This window comes from Anolis sagrei, chromosome 3 (genome assembly GCF_037176765.1).
Source record: "Anolis sagrei isolate rAnoSag1 chromosome 3, rAnoSag1.mat, whole genome shotgun sequence".
Taxonomy (NCBI): domain Eukaryota; kingdom Metazoa; phylum Chordata; class Lepidosauria; order Squamata; family Dactyloidae; genus Anolis; species Anolis sagrei.
The window spans coordinates 262,172,139-262,190,919 of NC_090023.1; the positions used below are offsets into that span (position 1 = coordinate 262,172,139).

General features: G+C 42.4%; 1 protein-coding gene across 2 annotated transcripts in view; it reads left to right on the forward strand.

Moving 5' to 3' along the window:
- Positions 1–18,781, forward strand: part of CLCN2 (chloride voltage-gated channel 2) — a 123,257-nt gene that overhangs the window by 80,375 nt on the left and 24,101 nt on the right. For both annotated transcript variants that reach the window (XM_060767399.2, XM_060767400.2), the window contains exons 9-16: positions 664–748; positions 852–953; positions 3,006–3,090; positions 4,729–4,884; positions 4,998–5,067; positions 6,912–7,022; positions 9,032–9,245; positions 10,393–10,526. In XM_060767399.2, coding sequence (XP_060623382.1) covers positions 664–748; positions 852–953; positions 3,006–3,090; positions 4,729–4,884; positions 4,998–5,067; positions 6,912–7,022; positions 9,032–9,245; positions 10,393–10,526 — 957 coding nt within the window. The remainder of the gene's footprint in view (positions 1–663; positions 749–851; positions 954–3,005; positions 3,091–4,728; positions 4,885–4,997; positions 5,068–6,911; positions 7,023–9,031; positions 9,246–10,392; positions 10,527–18,781) is intronic.

The window sequence follows — 18,781 nt, forward strand, 5'->3', positions numbered from 1 at the left end:
AGTAATATCAACTTGTATATATTGTCGAAGGCTTTCATGGCCGGAATCACTGGGTTGTTGTAGGTTTTTCGGGCTATATGGCCATGTTCTAGAGGCATTTTTTCCTGATGTTTTGCCTGCATCTATGGCAAGCATCCTCAGAGGCAGGATGCTTGCCATAGATGCAGGCGAAACGTCAGGAGAAAATGCCTCTAGAACATGGCCATATAGCCTGATAAACCTACAACAACCCAACTTGCATATATTTTTATGCAGGAAAGGTGCCAATTAGTATTGGTAATATTATTAATAATAGCATTAATAATATTAATTGTTATACGTAAATGACAAAAATATTGGAAATGTATCTTATTGTCCCTGTACATTTTGTTATTACAATTTATGTATGTGTCCATAGCTCTTCTAAGGGTTGGTTTAACCTTAGGTTTGCTAGTAAAGCCGGATGACTGTGTTGCGAAATGATGCATCTCACAAGCATATGTCACCAACATGAAATGATTGGAAAGTTCTGCCTTAAATCCAAGTAGTATAATTGTACAGTAGCAATACCGTAAAACAAAGGATTAAGATGTGTCAGCAGTGCTGGGCATGTATGTACCAGAACATTTTAAAAAATCAACATGCAGAAGACAAAATGCCCACAGCATGTTCTCCTTCCACCAGAAACAATCACCGCTCTCTTTAAAACCCGCTTCCGATTGGACTTTCCCTTTGACCTGCAGGAGCTGCCGGCTTTTGCTGTCATTGGGTGAGTCTCATCCAGTTTTACTGGACCTTTCCCACCTTTCGGCAAGAGGTTACCTCTCCAAAGGAACCCTCTTCTCATTCCATCCTTCCTTTTTTCCCTTCAGAATCGCAAGTGGCTTTGGCGGGGCATTGTTTGTCTACTTCAACCGCAAGATCGTGCAGTTCATGCGCAAGCAAAAGGCCATTAACCGCTTCCTCATGAAAAAGTAAGATGCATACAATGAGAAAAGATGGGCAAAGAGAGACTGGAATTCACATCATGTTGTGATCTTAAAGATAATGTTTACAAGTTGACGAATGAATGGTATTTAGCTCCAGAAAAGATTTCAAAAACTATAGTCATTCCGCCACATTTTCAGTTTGGCTTTGGGGAATTTGATTATTCATTGATTTTATTAACATATTAAAAGGCTCTCTCCAGGGATCTCTAAGTGCTCCAGTATGGACCTTTATTATGTACAAAAAGCAATAATAATAATAATAATAATAATAATAATAATAATAATAATAATAATAATAATATCTGGATTCAAATTCATGATTGGATGGATCAAATCTAGACCAAACTTGGCACACAGACCCAACATGACCAACTGTGCATACAAGTTGGTGGTGATTGCCTTGGGAATTTGGGAGTTGTAGTTCTCCCTTATCGAGAGAGCACAAAACCTAGCCAACGATGAATCTGGGCTAAACTTGGCATACAAATCCAACATGGCCAACTGCAAATACTGTCAGGGTTTGGGGGTGATTGCCCTGGGAATCTGGGAGTTGTAGTTCTCCCTTATCCAGAGAGCACTAAACCTAGCCAATGATGGATCTGGGCCAAACTTGGCACACAAATCCAACATGGCCAATTGCAAATACTGTCAGGGTTTGGGGGTGATTGCCCTGGGAATCTGGGAGTTGTAGTTCTCCTTTATCCAGAGAGCTCTAAACTTAGATGATGCTGGATCTGAATCAAACTTGGCACACAGATCCAACATGGACAACTGCAAATACTATCAGGGTTTGGGGGTGATTGCCATGGGAATCTGGGAGTTGTAGTTCTCCCTTATCCAGAGAGCACTGAAGCTGGCCAGTGATGGATCTGGACCAAACTTAAGTGACATTACCTAACATCCCAAAACAAACAATGCCTTCTAATAATTCGGGCACTGCTGAGTCTCCAAGATAGTTTAAAATAAAATTGAAACCATTTTTTGGGGGGGAGGAGGGAGGGTTTGGATCATGTGATGAGCAGAATGAGAAGAGATCAGGAATAATTTTTAGTATGATGACAACTGCAGTTAGTCTGTTATCTACCTAAAGATGAAATAATTATACCTATACCAATTGACTAGCTAACAAAGTGATATTACTTTTTGCAACTGGAAAACTGACAAATATAATAAAAGGCAAGACACTGGAAAAATGTAAATAGAAATTAGTGATAGAATATATAAGAAGAAACTTAGGCTTTGATGGATAAGTAAATTCAGAAATAAGTACAAGTAATGCTTAAAGTAGTTAAATATGATATTTTAAATATTTGTATTTTCCAAATAGCTTAGAGTAGTCAATATATTGTAATCATAAACTGGCAAATGGGAAGTCATCTATGTCTCTGTGTTAGTTTGTTTATGTTGATTTTGCATAGTTTGTTATGTAGTTGTAGTGGAATTATGTTTAGGAAAGCATTGTTTAGGTATATATGCATTATGTAAGAGCAATATTTTATCATTCCTTTCTATTATATGTAGTCTACCTTAGATGTAGTTTTCCATTATCAGCTATATTTCTCTAAAGTATTATATACATAAGCAAAATGTACAAATAGTCACAAATTAAGACAGAAGTGTGTTCTGTCCTGGCCACAAAGAAATACCATTGACACTTGACATGCTTGTAATTTGCAATTGCGGCACTTTGATCCCTCCTTAAGTGCCATGGTTTCATTCTATGGCATCCTGGATTTGGTTTGGTGAGGCATTAGGATTCTCTGGCAGTGATGCTGAGTGAGCCCCTCACCAAACTACAATCCTCAGGACTCATTGCCGTTAAATTGGGATGAAAGTGTTGCAATTATGTAGTGCAAAAGAGTACTTACTGAGGCTCCCTATACAATTGAGTCTCATAGCCCTTGCTGATCAAACTAGTGGTGATGGGATTTTGAATGTCCAGATTTTCCTTTGTTTGTGTGGGGGGAGGAGCATGTTTTGTGCTATTTTGGGGTGGTCATACGTGGTGCGATTCATCTTTGTTCTATCCCTTTACAGACGCCTACTCTTCCCTGCGCTTGTCACACTTCTCATAGCAACACTGACCTTCCCACCTGGCTTTGGACAATTCATGGCTGGTCAGGTGAGTTTTGTAGGCCTTGTCCAAGAAAGTTCACAATATAGGCTTGTCTCTGTGCTGCAGGCACTGTGTGGACACAGGTTCACAAGGTACTCCTAGAGAGCACCTGCACTGTAGAATTAATGCAGCTTGACAACACTTTAACTGCTATGGCTCAATGCTATGGAATCATGGGGGTCTAGGTTTACAAGGTCTTTGACCTTCTCTGCCAAGTAGCCTGTGTGCCTCACCAAAGCCCAGCACTCTATTACATTGAGCCAAGCAAGACAGCTAAAGTAGTTCCAAACTCCATTTATTCTACAGTGTAGATGCAACCCTACACATATCATGTGTAGGACCTCTTTCTGGTTTGCTTCACGCTTTAAAAATCCTCCTGTTTAATTTCCACTCAATGACAATGCTTCCATATTCTCTAGGACTTTTTTTCATGTCAGGAGTAACTTTTTTTTGTCGTGTCAGTAGCAACTTGAGAAACTGCAAGTCACTTCTGGTGTGAGAGAATTGGCCGTCTGCAAGGACGTTGCCCAGGGGACACCCAGTTTTTTTGATGTTTTTACTATCCTTGTGGGAGGCTTCTCTCATGTCCCTGTATGGGGAGCTGGAGCTTATAGAGGGAGCTCATCCACGCTCTCTCTGGATTCGAACCTGCGACCTGTCAGTCTTCAGTCCTGCCGGTACAGGGGTTTAACCCACTGCGCCACCGGGGGCTCCGGGAGTAACTTAAGAAACTGCAAGTCACTTCTGGTGTGAGAGAATTGGCCACCTCAAGGACATTGCCCAGGGGGCGCCCAGATGTTTTCTCATCCTGTGAGAACCTTTTCTCATGTCCCCACATGGGAAGCTGGAGCTGACAGATGGGAGCTCATCCCACTCCCCAGGTTTGAACCACCAATCTTTCACACAGCAGTCCGAAACTGCACCACCCATTTACCCATTGCACCACCAAGGGCTCCAGTTTCTCTAGGACTGGCAACTGGAGAGAGATTTTTATCTCTGTGCCCTATGTGTAGGCTTTTGAGTTGCATCTGACCCATCAGAAAGCCTGACAAGATCGTCCACAATTTGATTTTTCATGCTGTTCAGTACCATGAGTTGTTATTATTTAATACGCTCTGGCTGTCTTGATCCAACAGAGATTAATCCCAGGTTTTGGTGGGGCAAACTTAAGGAAAGAGCTGGGTGAAATCACCACCTCAGCTAGTAGAATAGCAGCTAGCTACAATCCCTAAGGCAGTGATTCCCAGCCTTTGGTCCCCCAGGTGTTTTGGACTTCAACTGCCAGAAATCCCAGCCAGTTTACCAGCTGTTAGGAATTGTGGGAGCTGAAGTCCAAAGCACATGGAAAGCCAAAGGTTGGGAAACACTTCTCCAAGATTTAAGATTAAGATGTCTGTCTTAATTTCTAATTTCTGTGTGTGTTTCCATGACAAGCTGTGAGCAACCATGTTTGGTACTGAATGCATAACAATGCCATTACTCTTTGGTTTGGGCTAGAAACTTCAGATCCTGGGACAAACCTCAACTTGCACTATGTTCCAATGATGTTGTAGGTGGGGGCATTAAATCTGTGTGAGTCCCCCAGAATTGGGACAAATGTTGCTCCTTTTTAAACTCTCTGATTTGCTGGCTTTTGTCTTGCAGCTCACGCAAAAGGAAACACTGGTGACCTTGTTTGATAACCGTACATGGGCCAAGCAAGGATTGGCAGAAGAATTTGAATACATTAGTGTCTCTGAGGCCTGGAAGCACCCACACACCAACGTCTTTGTTACCCTGGTGGTCTTCATTCTCATGAAGGTATGTTGTGCCTCTGAACACTCCCGGAGTGCATTTGTTTCCATGTTGGGATAGGATTGACAGGCATGGCTTCCCTTCTCTTGCTAATGAACATTTGTTTCTCCTCCCCACAGTTCTGGATGTCTGCCTTGGCCACCACCATCCCAGTGCCCTGTGGGGCCTTCATGCCAGTCTTTGTCATTGGTGAGTATCATCCTTCTTGCCATCACACCTTGGCTGTCCCCTTTCCCTGTCTTGTAGTATCACGAGGGCAGGCAACTATCACTGAAATCACTGGAGACCATATTGGTTCTTGGGTGAGGTTCTGGATAGACACACTCCAACTTTGTTGTGTCTTATTGTCATCAAGTTGAGGCACCCTATCATTAACAGCCCTGCTCAGGACTTGGAGACTTGGGGTCCATGCTTCCTTGGTTGAATCAATCCATCTGGAACTTGACCTTCTTCTTTTCCTCCCATTCTCAACCTTCCCAAGCATTATTGCTTTCTCATGATGTGGCCAAAGAAGAGCAGCCTCAGTTTAGTCAACTGTAATTGAGGGAAAGTTCATCTGTATGTATTGTCAAAGGCTTTCATGGCCGGAATCACTGGGTTGTTGTATGTTTTTTCGGGCTATATGGCCATGGTCTAGAGGCATTCTCTCCTGACATTTCGCCTGCATCTATGGAAACATTCACACCTAACTCCAGCAGACAAGAGTCCTTTGTCCCACCCTGGTCATTCCACAGATATATAAACCCATTTTCCTATTTCCAACAGACCTCTCAACCTCTGAGGATGCTTGCCATAAATGCAGGCGAAACGTCAGGAGAGAATGCCTCTAGACGATGGCCATATAGCCCAAAAAAACCTACAACAACTCATCTGTAGTTTCTCTAGGACCCATTTTGATGGACATCCATAGCCTGGTTTCACAGTCTAAAAATATGACTCTTTTAAATTGTTTGTAAATGCAGAGTAACTGACATAGGAATATGGAACGACTAGACGATGGAACCGAACAATGTTTTTAACAAGGAGACACTAATGACTTATGTTTTTATTGATGTTGTTATGGTTCTTATTGTAAGTTTTTAATTGTATTTATGGTATTGTGGGCATTGAATTTTGCCTTGAGTTGCCTGTGGGCTGAGAAAGGTGGTATACAAATGCAGTAAATAAATAAAAGAAAACACCCCAAATACCTCTGCAAAATGTATTGTCGAAGGCTTTCATGGCCAGAATCACTGGGTTGTTGTAGGTTTTTTCGGGCTATATGGCCATGTTCTAGAGGCATTTCTTCTGACGTTTTGCCTGCATCTATGGCAAGCATCCTCAGAGGTAGTGAGGTCACTACCTCTGAGGATGCTTGCCATAGATGCAGGCAAAACGTCAGGAGAGAATGCCTCTAGACCATGGCCATATGGCCCGAAAAAACCTACAACAACCCTACCTCTGCAAAAGTTTATAGTGGTGGCCCATCATTCTTCCTATTGGGCATTAGGTAGTTTTACTAAATTTTCAGGCCTCAGAGGTCTTTATTTCAGCAAGAAATGGCCAAAAAGCTGACCTTTGGTCACTTCCTGATGGGAAAAAAGATCTCTCCTGGACTTTAAATAGCTCAAGGGAGTAACAAAATTTCCCAACATTGTCTCCAGCACATTCCTTAGGGAGCAATTATGGGTACATTATCCAAATCAGACCTAAAATCTTCCCTCACAAAAAAGATCATCTTCCTTCCTCGGGGACATCGTTTAAAAAAAATATTATAAGTTTAAACAAGATTACAATAAAAAATTGGGCGAGGGAATAAAACACTGGGAGAGGAAGGGGGAAGGGGAAGGAGGAACATCTATTGACTTAAGTAGGGGTGGATAACCTTTAGGAATACAGGAATTGTATCCTCCTGGCTTTGAAGACACTGGGGGGCAAACCATACCTTGCCAAACCTATCATGGCGGCAGTGTCAAACCTCTTTCTATTTCTTTTTGTGTTTTGCTACATCTGTTCATTAGCCCCTGATCCTTCTTCTCCATCCCTGTGATCAGGTGCAGCTTTTGGCCGCCTGGTAGGCGAAAGCATGGCCGCTTGGTTCCCGGATGGCATCCACACCGACAGCAACATCTACCGCATTGTGCCTGGAGGCTACGCAGTGGTGGGTAAGAGGCAGCCTCTCTCATACCCTTTCCAGAAAATGGGAGATTCCTGGGGTGATAGCCGTGTGAGAAAGACCTTCTGTTTGAGTGCTATACTGCTTTTAGTCTGTATGGTTAAATTAAAGTTTGATATGGCTTTAGTTCTGTTTTTAGTTATACAAGTTGTCCCCAAAAAAGTATACAACCCTTAACAGCTAAGCATAGCTATGGTGATCTGAAAGCAGAATGAATACATTTTTATTGATGAGTATATCGACTAATATATTCCACACTCCCACATAGCAAGCCCCAATAGTCCATTTTCTCTCTGGTGGCTCTCAAAATGGTGACCAAAAGCGACACCCCATTGCTTCATTGAACCATTTTGAGACAGATTGCTACAGAACATTAGTTGTGGATACTGAGAGGTGTCTGTTAGCAGAGCAAGGATGTTTTCATGTGCTTTGTGGGGTTTTTTTGGTTTTTTTTGGTGTTTTGGAGGCAAGAATAATCCAAAAAGAAAGGAAACAAGTACAACTTTTTTTTTTGTTTAAATATTCTTTATTGATTGATTTCCATAACGTGATAACATCGAAAGAGGGAGAACAATACGTAGAAAGAAAAGTTAAGAAGTTAAGAAGAAGTTAAGGTCACTACAGTTGGTGATAGGATAAAACAATAGGGAGGGTGGGTGGGGAGAGGGTAGGGGGTGTGGGACAGGGGGGGGGGGAAGGGAGTGGGGGTAGGTTGTTGGTCACTTCCGTTTGGCCCACAGAAGGATTATATGTTGTTATGTGTGTCCATTGTCATTTATTGGTTTAAATTCCATATTTCCTGTTTTTTGTTTTATTATTAGAGTTGTTATTCATTTATTTCTGAGTATTCTTTAAATACTCTTTGCAGTAGTTCCAGTCGGTCATGTTTTCCTTGTTTGAATTTCCCATTAAGCACGATAGTCTATCCAAATCCATAAAATCCATGACTTTTTTATACCAGTCATCGATCGTTGGAGTTTCTTTAGTTTTCCACTTTTGGGCTATTAGTATCCTAGCCGCCGATGCGAGGTAGAAGAAGATTTTTTCCTCGTTTTTCTTCTGGATAAAGTCGGTTATGTTAAGTAGGTAGTATTCCGGCTTTATTGTCATCTTTGTTTTGACTATCTTTTGTATATGTTTATGTACATTTAGCCAAAATTGTTGAATTTCCTTACATTTCCAGAACATGTGGTAGTAGGTTCCTGCCTCTTTCTTACACTTCCAACATAGATTACTGTGATTTTTGTTAATTCTGGATATTAGGGCTGGAGTTAAGTGCCACCTATAGAACACGCCACCTATAAGTGCCACCTATACGAAAACGCCCAGGTGGGTCTCCCCATCGGAAGCCTTCCATAAAAAAGAACTACCCAGGGATAGATGGCTAAATTACAATCAACTATTAATAAAAGATAATAACCAAATCTATAGACGAACTAAGAGAAACAGAAGGGGAACTGGGATGGTTCCATTATCTACAAACAAGAGAGTGTTTCAAAGAAGACAACAAAAAAGGGTTCGACGAATCCGACTCTGTCTGGGGAAAAATAATGAAAAAAGGGAGAAAAGTGATTACGATACTATACAGAAATTTACTCGAATGGAGCAACGAACAAGAACTGATAAAAGAAAACATGAACAAATGGGCGAGAGACATAGGCAGACCTATACGACTCAGTGAGTGGGAACAGGTCTGGAAAAGGAAAACTAAACTCACCAAAGCCACTACTATCATAGAAAACTGCCATAAAAACTTTTTTGACAAACAGATATTACTGTATTGTCGAAGGCTTTCATGGCCAGAATCACTGGGTTGTTGTAGGTTTTTTCAGGCTATATGGCCATGTCCTAGAGGTATTCTCTCCTGACGTTTTGCCTGCATCTATGGCCATAGATGCAGGCGAAACATCAGGAGAGAATGCCTCTAAAACATGGCCATATAGCCTGAAAAAACCTACAACAACCCAACAGATATTACTGCTTATTTCCTGACTCCAGGTGCAGCCGCACTCTCAGGTGCAGTCACCCACACAGTCTCCACTGCCGTTATCGTCTTTGAGCTGACAGGCCAGATCTCCCACATCCTGCCGGTGATGATCGCGGTGATTCTGGCCAACGCCGTGGCCCAAAGCTTGCAGCCCTCGCTCTACGACAGCATCATCCGGATCAAGAAGTTGCCCTACTTGCCAGAGCTGGGCTGGGGACATCATGAGTAAGTTGATCAGTAGGCCTTGTTCAACAAAGTGCCCTCAAGACATTTTGGGCTATCATTATGAGCTGATGGGAATCAGTTGGTGTCCAGAAAGTTCAAAATTATAGAAAGCACTTCCAGAGATGATAAGAATGAATTGCCTAGAGGCATCCAGGGTGGATTTCTACGTATTTTAGAGGCACCAGATCTTCCCTGATTTTAGAAGCTAAGTAAGGTTATCTCTGGCTAGTACCATAAGTCAACAGAGAACTTAAAGGCACATCCATGGTGGCTTTCTTTAACTAAGGTACCTTTTTACAGGAAATGTTTTAGATTGTAATTCCCATAATCCCCCAGTATATAGGATCTGAAATTCTGTATCTGGATATAGTTCCGAGCCCCTCCAAGGGTTCTTTTGGAAGCTGGACAGTGATACACATTACTGGTATAGCATAAGGTATATTGGTGGCAAACGATGAAGCAGATGATCCATGGCAGAAATGCATTGCAGCTGTTTTGCTGATAGGATCCAGCACCCCTCACAGCTAATGGTGGAATCAGGCCTCCAAAGTTATTCTACTCTTCAATTGGCTATCAGCTCAAATCCCTATCGCTAGACACCTAGGTTGGGAACATTGTCCCTAGCCAAAGCAAATGGAAGAGATTCCCAAAAATTTACATAGTGCAGAAGCAAACAAAGAAAATCAAAGTGTGCAAGTGCATCCCAAAACCTCCTCCAATAGCAATGACAACTGTACAAATAGGATAGGTAAACAGAGAAAAGATAACTCCCCCAGTTGGTTCTCAGTCTTCATATCTTTTCCCAGAGCCAATGCAAAAAGTATCCAACAAGGTCACTAATGCAATTTAACTCTTTTACGTCATGGACAGCTGTTCAGGTTTGACCTTGATGGCAACTCTAAACTAGATCTGCCTCACAACATTCTGCCACAAATCTATGTTGGCTTTTTACTCCTTTAAGCCCCATGGGAACTGTAGTTTGGAGATGCTTTAATTTGCCTGCGAGATCCTTAGTTTGCATTCCAGACCTTGCAAGAACTACAATTCCCTGAGGAAAGTGAATGTCCTATTAGGCTACCTTAGATCTAAAATGCTTGTATGCTTCTGTTGTTAGAGTGCTTTTCTCAAAACCTGTTGCGTTTTGCAGGAAGTACAATGTCCGTGTGGAGGACATCATGGTGCGTGACGTGCGCTACATCACCCTAAACTGTCGGTACCGCGACCTTCAGGATGTGCTACATAGTACAAAAATGAAGAGCCTGGCTTTGGTGGAATCAGTGGGTAAGAAAGAGGGCTGGAGAAGGAAAGAAATAATAACATTTAGCATTGGCTAGGATTGGGGACACTCTACAAACTCATCATTTCCCGGCTCAGTTATCTGGAACGGGTGGCAATCGGGTGGCTTTCCAATTGTTGTTGAACTGCAGGTCCCATCATTCATCAGCTATGACAGCTGGGTCTAGCTGTCCAATATCTGGAGGACTGCAAGTCCCAATCATTCCCACTCTTGTTTCAGAACACTGGCTGCAGATTTGAATGTCCTAAAGATGACTTTTCCTTGTGTTTTGATTCACTTCTTTCTTGTTGTCTTGTGGCTTCAAGTTGTTTTCCAACCAACAGCAATCCAACCAACAGCAATCCTAGCATTACTTCCCTAGAGCATAGTGTCTAGATCTAGGGAAGTCATGCTCCCCATGCTCTATTCCGTTTTGGTTAGACTACACCTGGAATATTGTGTCCAATTCTGGGCACCACAATTCAAGAGAGATATTGACAAGCTGGAATGTGTCCAGAGGAGGGCAACAAAAATGATCAAGGGTCTGGAGAACAAGCCCTATGAGGAGCGGCTTAAGGAGCTGGGCATGTTTAGCCTGAAGAAGAGAAGGCTGAGAGGAGATATGATAGCCATGTATAAATATGTGAGAGGAAGCCACAATGAGGAGGGAGCAAGCTTGTTTTCTGCTTCCTTGGAGACTAGGACGCGGAACAATGGCTTCAAACTACAGGAGAGGAGATTCCATCTGAACACGAGGAAGAACTTCCTGAGTGTGAGAGCCGTTCAGCAGTGGAACTCTCTGCCCCAGAGTGTGGTGGAGGCTCCTTCTTTGGAAGCTTTTAAACAGAGGCTGGATGGCCATTTGTCAGGGGTGATTTGAATGCAACATTCCTGCTTCTTGGCGGGGGGTTGGACTGGATGGCCCATGAGGTCTCTTCCAACACTTTGATTCTATGATTCTAAGGCAGAACTATCACAAGGTTTTCATTACAGGATTGGTTAAGAAAAGGTTTGCTTTTTGCCTTCCTCCAAGGTTGAGATAGTGTGAACCCAGTGAGTTCTATGACCAAGGAGGATTTCAAACCCTGGTCTCCAGATGTGTATCCCAACACTCAAACCACTGCACAATGCTGGTTCCCTTCTACCTGTCATGAAATCATGATTGTGAATATACTGCCTTTTCCCCCAACAACAGAGACTCAATGTGGCTTACAAATTTGAAAATAATAGCATTTTTAAAATACAGAAGGTCAGCATTAAAATGGAAATAAACAATACCATTTTAAAACAAATTAAAAGTATATGACTTTTAGATACAACAATTCAGCACCACCCTTCACACTCTGAAGAAGTCCAGTTTGCCAAACCATGGAGTGCATGTCTTGTCTGTTGCTGTTTGTAGTTACATCAAAATCCATTACAAAATGGTGTGTGTGTGTACAGTAGAGCCACTTATCATACAAGTCTGCTGAACACAGTATCATCAATTATATGCAAAGAGCTTTGAATGCCATCAAATCATGCAGGAAGACCTAGCAATGTCTAGAGAACGATGGTGAACTTCTGCCAAGTGTTCCTCCAAAAGTGACCATTGAATCACAAGGAGGCCAAGAGGGAGCACTTCTCTAGGCATCACTCAGTAATTCTGTGGTGTGGTTTAGATGGAAGATCAATAATAATAATAATAATAATAATAATAATAATAATAATTCTGTCACAAGTACCACCTGCCAGCAGTAAAGAAGTGGTGGGATCATAAACCCACAAAGGTCATGGAAAATGAGCATGTAAAAATACTATGGGACTTTTGAATCCAGACTGACAAAGTTTTTGAACACAATACACCAGAAATCATGATTGTGGAAAAGAAAAAAGTCTGGATTATTGATGTCGCCATACCGGGTGACAGTCGCATTGCGGAAAAACAACAGGAAAAACTCAGCCGCTATCAAGACTTCAAAATCAAACTGCAAAGGCTCTGGCATAAACCACAGATGGTCCCAGTGGTCATTGGCACACTAGGTGCTATGCCAAAAGATCTTAGTCAGCATTTGGAAACAATAAACATTGACAAAATCACGATCTGTCAACTGCAAAAGGCCAGCTTACTTGGATCTACGTGCATCATTCGAAAATGCATCACACAGTCCTAGACACTTGGGAAGTGTTCGACTTGTGATTTTGTGATACGAACTCCAGCATACAGATCTCGTTTGCTGTGACATACTGTGCTTTTGTGTCAGTAAAATAATCATAATCATCTTTATTTCTACCAAGACATTGTTCATTTCAAGTAAGAAAAATGAGACTCCAGAATATATGTGAAAATCGTATTATACGAAGGGTTCTGAAATGGATCCCTTATGTAATACATGGGCCAACTGTATGTGCCTTCAAGTCAACATAGGGAAACATTTCTACTAATCTGATTAGGCAGCATTACCTCATTGCACCAGTTTTCTGCTGTTGTTTGCACAATTACTTGCACAAGCACTTTCATAATGACAACTGGATTGGATTGCCATTGTACTAAGTCTCACAATCCTCAGTTTGCACCATTTCACTTCCAAATTAGTTGTTAGCACAACAGGGAGAGCCAACTTGGTGCAGTAGTTTGAGTGTTGATTTGCACTCCAAGAGATCAAGTTTCAAATCCCTGCTCAGCCGCAGCAAGTTGGCTTGGGCAACCGTGGAGACCTTAGATAAGCATCATTCTCTCAGCCTTAAAGCAAAGGCAACTCCCATCGGAACTAATCTTTCCAAGAAAACCTCATGATAGGTTTGCCATAGGGTCACCATAAAGTCAGAAAATATTTCACAGCTTCATTAATACATAGAAGGGAGATAGTCAAGAGATAGCAAATGTCATAGGCTGTAATCGTGGTTTCTTGGATGGTATGTAAATTATTTATTTACAACATTTCTACCCCGCCCTTCTCAACCCCCGAGGGGGGGCTCAGAGCGGCTAACACTGGCAACAATTCAATGCTGCAATATCACAGTATAACATCAATATAAAACCATAAATACACAGTAGACTAAAAACAATAACATTACTTATAGAGTCATATAGCCATTTCCATTATAACAATCCTATGGTCCAGTTCAATGTCCAAAGTGCTGCTGTGCCTGCTAGCCAAAAGCCTGGTTCCAAAATCACGATTTCAGTTTTTTCCTAAAGGAAAGGAGGGAGGATGCTGATCTAATCTTGCTGGGGAGCGAATTCCACAAGCGGGGGGTCACCACCGAGAAGGCCCTGTCCCTCGTCCCTACCAGATGCATTTGCAAGGCTGGTGGGACCGAGATTAGGGCCTCTCCGGTGGATCTTAAACTATGAGGTGGAATGTACAGGATCATAGCATCAAAGCATTGGAAGAGACCTCTAGGGCCATCCAGTCCAACCCCCTGCCAAGAAGCAGGAATATTGCATTCAAATCACCCCTGACAGATGGCCATCCAGCCTCTGTTTAAAAGCTTCCAAAGAAGGAGCCTCCACCACACTCTGGGGCAGAGAGTTCCACTGCTGAACAGCTCTCACAGTCAGGAAGTTCTTCCTCATGTTCAGATGGAATCTCCTTTCTTGCAGTTTGAAGCCATTGTTTCGCTTCCTAGTCTCCAGGGAAGCAGAAAACAATCTTGCTCCCTCCTCCCTGTGGCTTCCTCTCACAAATTTATACATGGCTATCATGTCTCCTCTCAGCCTTCTCTTCTTCAGGCTAAACATGCCCAGCTCCTTAAGCCGCTCTTCATAGGGCTTGTTCTCCAGACCCTTGATAGTTTTAGTCGCTCTCCTCTGGACACATTCCAGCTTGTCAATATCTCTCTTGAATTGTGGTGCCCAGAACTGGACACAGTATTTCAGGAAGATACGTTCGGACAAGATACGTTCGGACAAGTAAGCTGAGTTGGAGCCATATAGGGCTTTATAGGCCAAGATCAGCACTTTGAATTGTGCCTGGAAATGGACCGGCAGCCAGTAGAGTCTAAGGTAAATCTAAGTTACCTTCAATATATGACTTGATTTACTAGTAGGTTTGCACTTTTGGAGCCCCCAGATTTTCCCCAGGTTTTAATCTGGGGAAAATGAGCTCCCTCTGTCAGCTCCAGCTCCCCATGCGGGGACATGAGAGAAGCCTTCCACAAGGATGGTAAAACATCAAAACATCCAGGCATTCCCCTGGGCAATGTACTTGCAGACGATCAATTCTCTCACACCAGAAGTGACTTGTAGTTTCTCAAGTCGCTCCTGACACGAAAAATTGTTATCATAAATCAGAATGACTTGAAAGTACACAACAAGCCTTACATTAGCACAGTGACATCAGGCATTTTTCCAAAGTCCAAAATATACATGGAATTTTGATTTTACCACTATATAAGCAAACCTAGACTTCTGGAACCTCCAAACTCTGCCACCAGATGGAAACAGAATTCTACTAAATGATGCACAGAGAAAAGCCGCACAGAGAGACACTCGGTGTCCACTCTTGCTGTGGAAGCAGAAGTCTTTTTCAACTTCCATTTTTCTTTGCTTTGTTGAATTCCTTACAAATCTCAGGCTCTTAAATCCTTAAGTGGTGCAGATAGATAATAGGCACATTTCCGATGGAGTGTTTTATGGATCTTTTAATTTGAATGTCTGCTTCACAATGACAAATTTAGATTGCCCAACTTGTCCCCATGCCTTTTCAAAAGCAGCTGATGTCATATGCTATTTTCCTATGTTGATCGATTTGGGTGAGTCAACAGAATCGCTCTTGACATCATTTGGCCCTGATTGTAGCAAAATCAGAACATGTTGTGTTGGAGCGGAACTGGATGTAGACCAAAAATGGATTTGCTGCTTCAGAATGCACTCAATTGCACAGCAGGTTTTGTGCATTACTCAGGGTTATTCTCATATAAATAGAGATTGTGATGGCAATAACAGTGGAAAAGTTACTTTGCTGGACTGCAAATTCCAAACTCCTCTAATCCAGTGGTTCTCAACCTTCCTAATGCCGCAACCCCTTACTATAGTTCCTCATGTTGTGATGACAACCAACCATAAAATTATTTTTGTTACTATTTCATAACTCATTTTGCTACTGTTATGAATCATAATGTGAATATCTGATATACATGATGTATTCCCATAACTGGACCAAATTTGACACAAATGCCCAATACGCCCAAATTTGAATACTGGTGGGGTTCGGGTGGGGGGTTGATCTTGTGATTTGGGAGTTGTAGTTGCTGGGATTTACATCTCACCTTTAATCAAAAAGCATTCTCAGCTCCAGCAATGATGGAATTGAACCAAACTTGACACACAGAACTCCCATGACCAACAGAAATTACTGGAGGGGTTTGGTGGGCATTGATCTTGAGTTTGGGAGTTGTAGTTCACCTATATCCAGAGAGCACTGTGGACTCAAACAATGATGGATCTGGACCAAACTTGGCACAAATACTCAATATACCCAGATGTGAACATTTGGTGGAGTTTGAGGAAAATACACCTTGACATTTGGGAGTTGTAGTTGCTGGGATTTATAGTTAACCTACAATCAAAGAGTACTCTGAACCCAGCCCACATTGGATCTGTACCAAACTTGGTTCATGGCCAACATTGAATACTGTTTGGGTTGAGGGTGGTGTTTTTGAATTCTGCTAATCTTAGTTCACCAACACCAAAAAGGAAGAGAAGGACAGGCGGAGAGATCTTCAGCCTTCTCTGCCAAATATATGTTTTCTGATGGTCTTTGGTGACCCCTCTGAAGCCCTCCTCGTGACCTCCAGACCTGCTCTGATCCATCACAGATTTTGTTCCTTTTCATGGTTTCCTCCTTTCTGTTGAAATTGTCCACATGCTTGTGGATGTCATTAGCTTCTCTGTGTAGTCTGACATGGTGGTTGTCGGATTGGTCCAGTGTTTCTGTGTTCTCAAAGAACATGCTGTGTCCAGGTTGGTTCATCAAGTGCTCTGCTATGGCTGACTTCTCTGGTTGAGTTAGTTTGCAATGCTTTTCATGTTCCCTGATTCGTGTCTGGGCAATGCTGCCTGTGTTTGTTGGTCCCTATGTAGGCTTGTCCACAGCTGCATGGTTTATGGTAGACTCTTGCAGAGTTGAGAGGATCCCTCTTGTCCTTTGTGAATTTAGCATTTGTTGGATTTTCTTAGTGGGTCTGTAGATAGTTTGTAGGCTGTGCTTCCTCATCAGCTTCCCTATGCAGTCGGTGGCTCCCTTGATGTATTGTAAGAACACTTTTCATCTGGGTAGATCTTTGTCTTTCCTCTCATGGCTTGTTTTTTGTCCTGCAGCTCTTCTGATGTCTGTGTTGAAGTGTCCATTGGCCTGCAGAGCCCAGTTTAGGTGGAAGAGGTGGGGTAGAAGTAAAAGAAGAGAATGTATTGTTTAAAAAAAGACGTTTCATATATGTATACCTGTTGCAATATTTTATCAAGCAATCATAGAATCATAGAATCAAAGAGTTGGAAGAGACCTCATGGGCCATCCAGTCCAACCCCCTGCCAAGAAGCAGGAATTTTATTGCAGGTCTGCAAGGGCTTTAATTGTAATTTTTTGTGTGTGTCAGGAGCGACTTGAGAAACTGCAAGTCCCTTCTGGTGTGAGAGAATTGGCCGTCTGCAAGGATGTTGCCCAGGGGACGCCCAGATGTTTTGATGTTTTATCAACCTTGTGGGCAGCTTCTCTCATGTCCCCGCATGGGAGCTGGAGCTGACAGAGGAGGCTCATCCGTGCTCTCCCCGGATTCGAACCTCTGACCTGTCAGTCTTCAGTCCTGCTGGCACAAGGGTTTAACCCAGTGTTTCTCAACCTGGGGGTCAGGACCCCTGGGGGGGTCGCAAGAGGGTGTCCAAGAGGTTGCCAAAGACCATCCAAAAACACAGTATTTTCTCTTGGTCATCTGGGTTACGTGTGGAAAGTTAGGTCCAATTCTATTGTTGGTGGGGTTCAGAATGCTCTTTGATTGTAGGTGAACTATAAATCCGAGCAACTACAACTCCCAAATGTCAAGATCTATTTCCCTCAAACTCCACTAGTGTTCACATTTGGGCATATTGAGTATTTGTGCCAAGTTTGGCCCAGATCCATCATTGTTTGAGTCCACAGATATAGGTGAACTACATCTCCCAAACTCAAGATCAATGCTCACCAAACCCTGCTAGTGTTTTCTGTTGGTCATGGCAGTCCTGTGTGCCAAGATTGGTTCAGTTCCATCACTGGAGTTCAGAATGCTCTTTAATTGTAGATGAACTATAAATCCCAGCAAGTACAACGCTCAAATGATAAATCCAGTTCCTCCCCCCCCCCCCCAACCCCACCAGTATTCAAATTTGGGCATATTGGGTATTTGTGCCAAATTTGATCCAGTGAATGAAAATACGTCCTGCATATCAGATATTTACATTACGATTTGTAACAGTAGCAAAATTACAATTATGAAGTAACAATGAAAATAATGTTATGGTTAGGGGTCACCACAACATGAGGAACTTTATTACGGGGTAATGGCATGAAGAAGGTTGAGAACCACTGGTTTAACCCATTGCGCCACCTCGGGCTCCTAATTGTACTAAAAATTAGGCCTATTTTTAATAGTAACTTTCAAGCAATCAGAAACTACATTTATCCAGCATCCACTGATCTCCATGGATGCTGGTTAACTGAAATACTACTGTGCTTAACAAAAATGACTACACCTTCAAAAATTATCAGAAATTCCAATAACTTGTACACAATTATGCTCAAAGGTTGGGGATGATGGGAGTTGTAGTCCAACACCTCTTGGATCTGTGCAACTTGAAGAAGTTGGGATTAGCAGCACATGTACTAGCACCAATTGGGCTATGCATTTTGCTTCTGCGAATCTCGTTGGTCTGATGGGTGTTGTTTTAAACCCCGAGATAATCTGAAAATGTGTTGACAAATGCTATTAAAATCTTTGCAATATCCCCAGAGGAGTAGCATGGAAATGGAAGTGACTAAAGCTAGCACATACTCACACCCTCCCCCAGACCCAGTTTATGTGCCCTTACAGATGGTTCACCGTGCTTGAGCACACAGACACGCAGCTCTTCCCTGGATAAAATGCAACAAGATTTTAGTACTTGTTGAACAGTTGGCGTAACCTAGTTTTCAAGCATTCACTGCTGGCAGCATTGCAGCCATGTGGACCCAGTGGTGTCAGCCTTCATTACGATGCACTCTATGTGAAGGGATTCCATGGCACTGGTGTGCACTGCAGTGTGCTG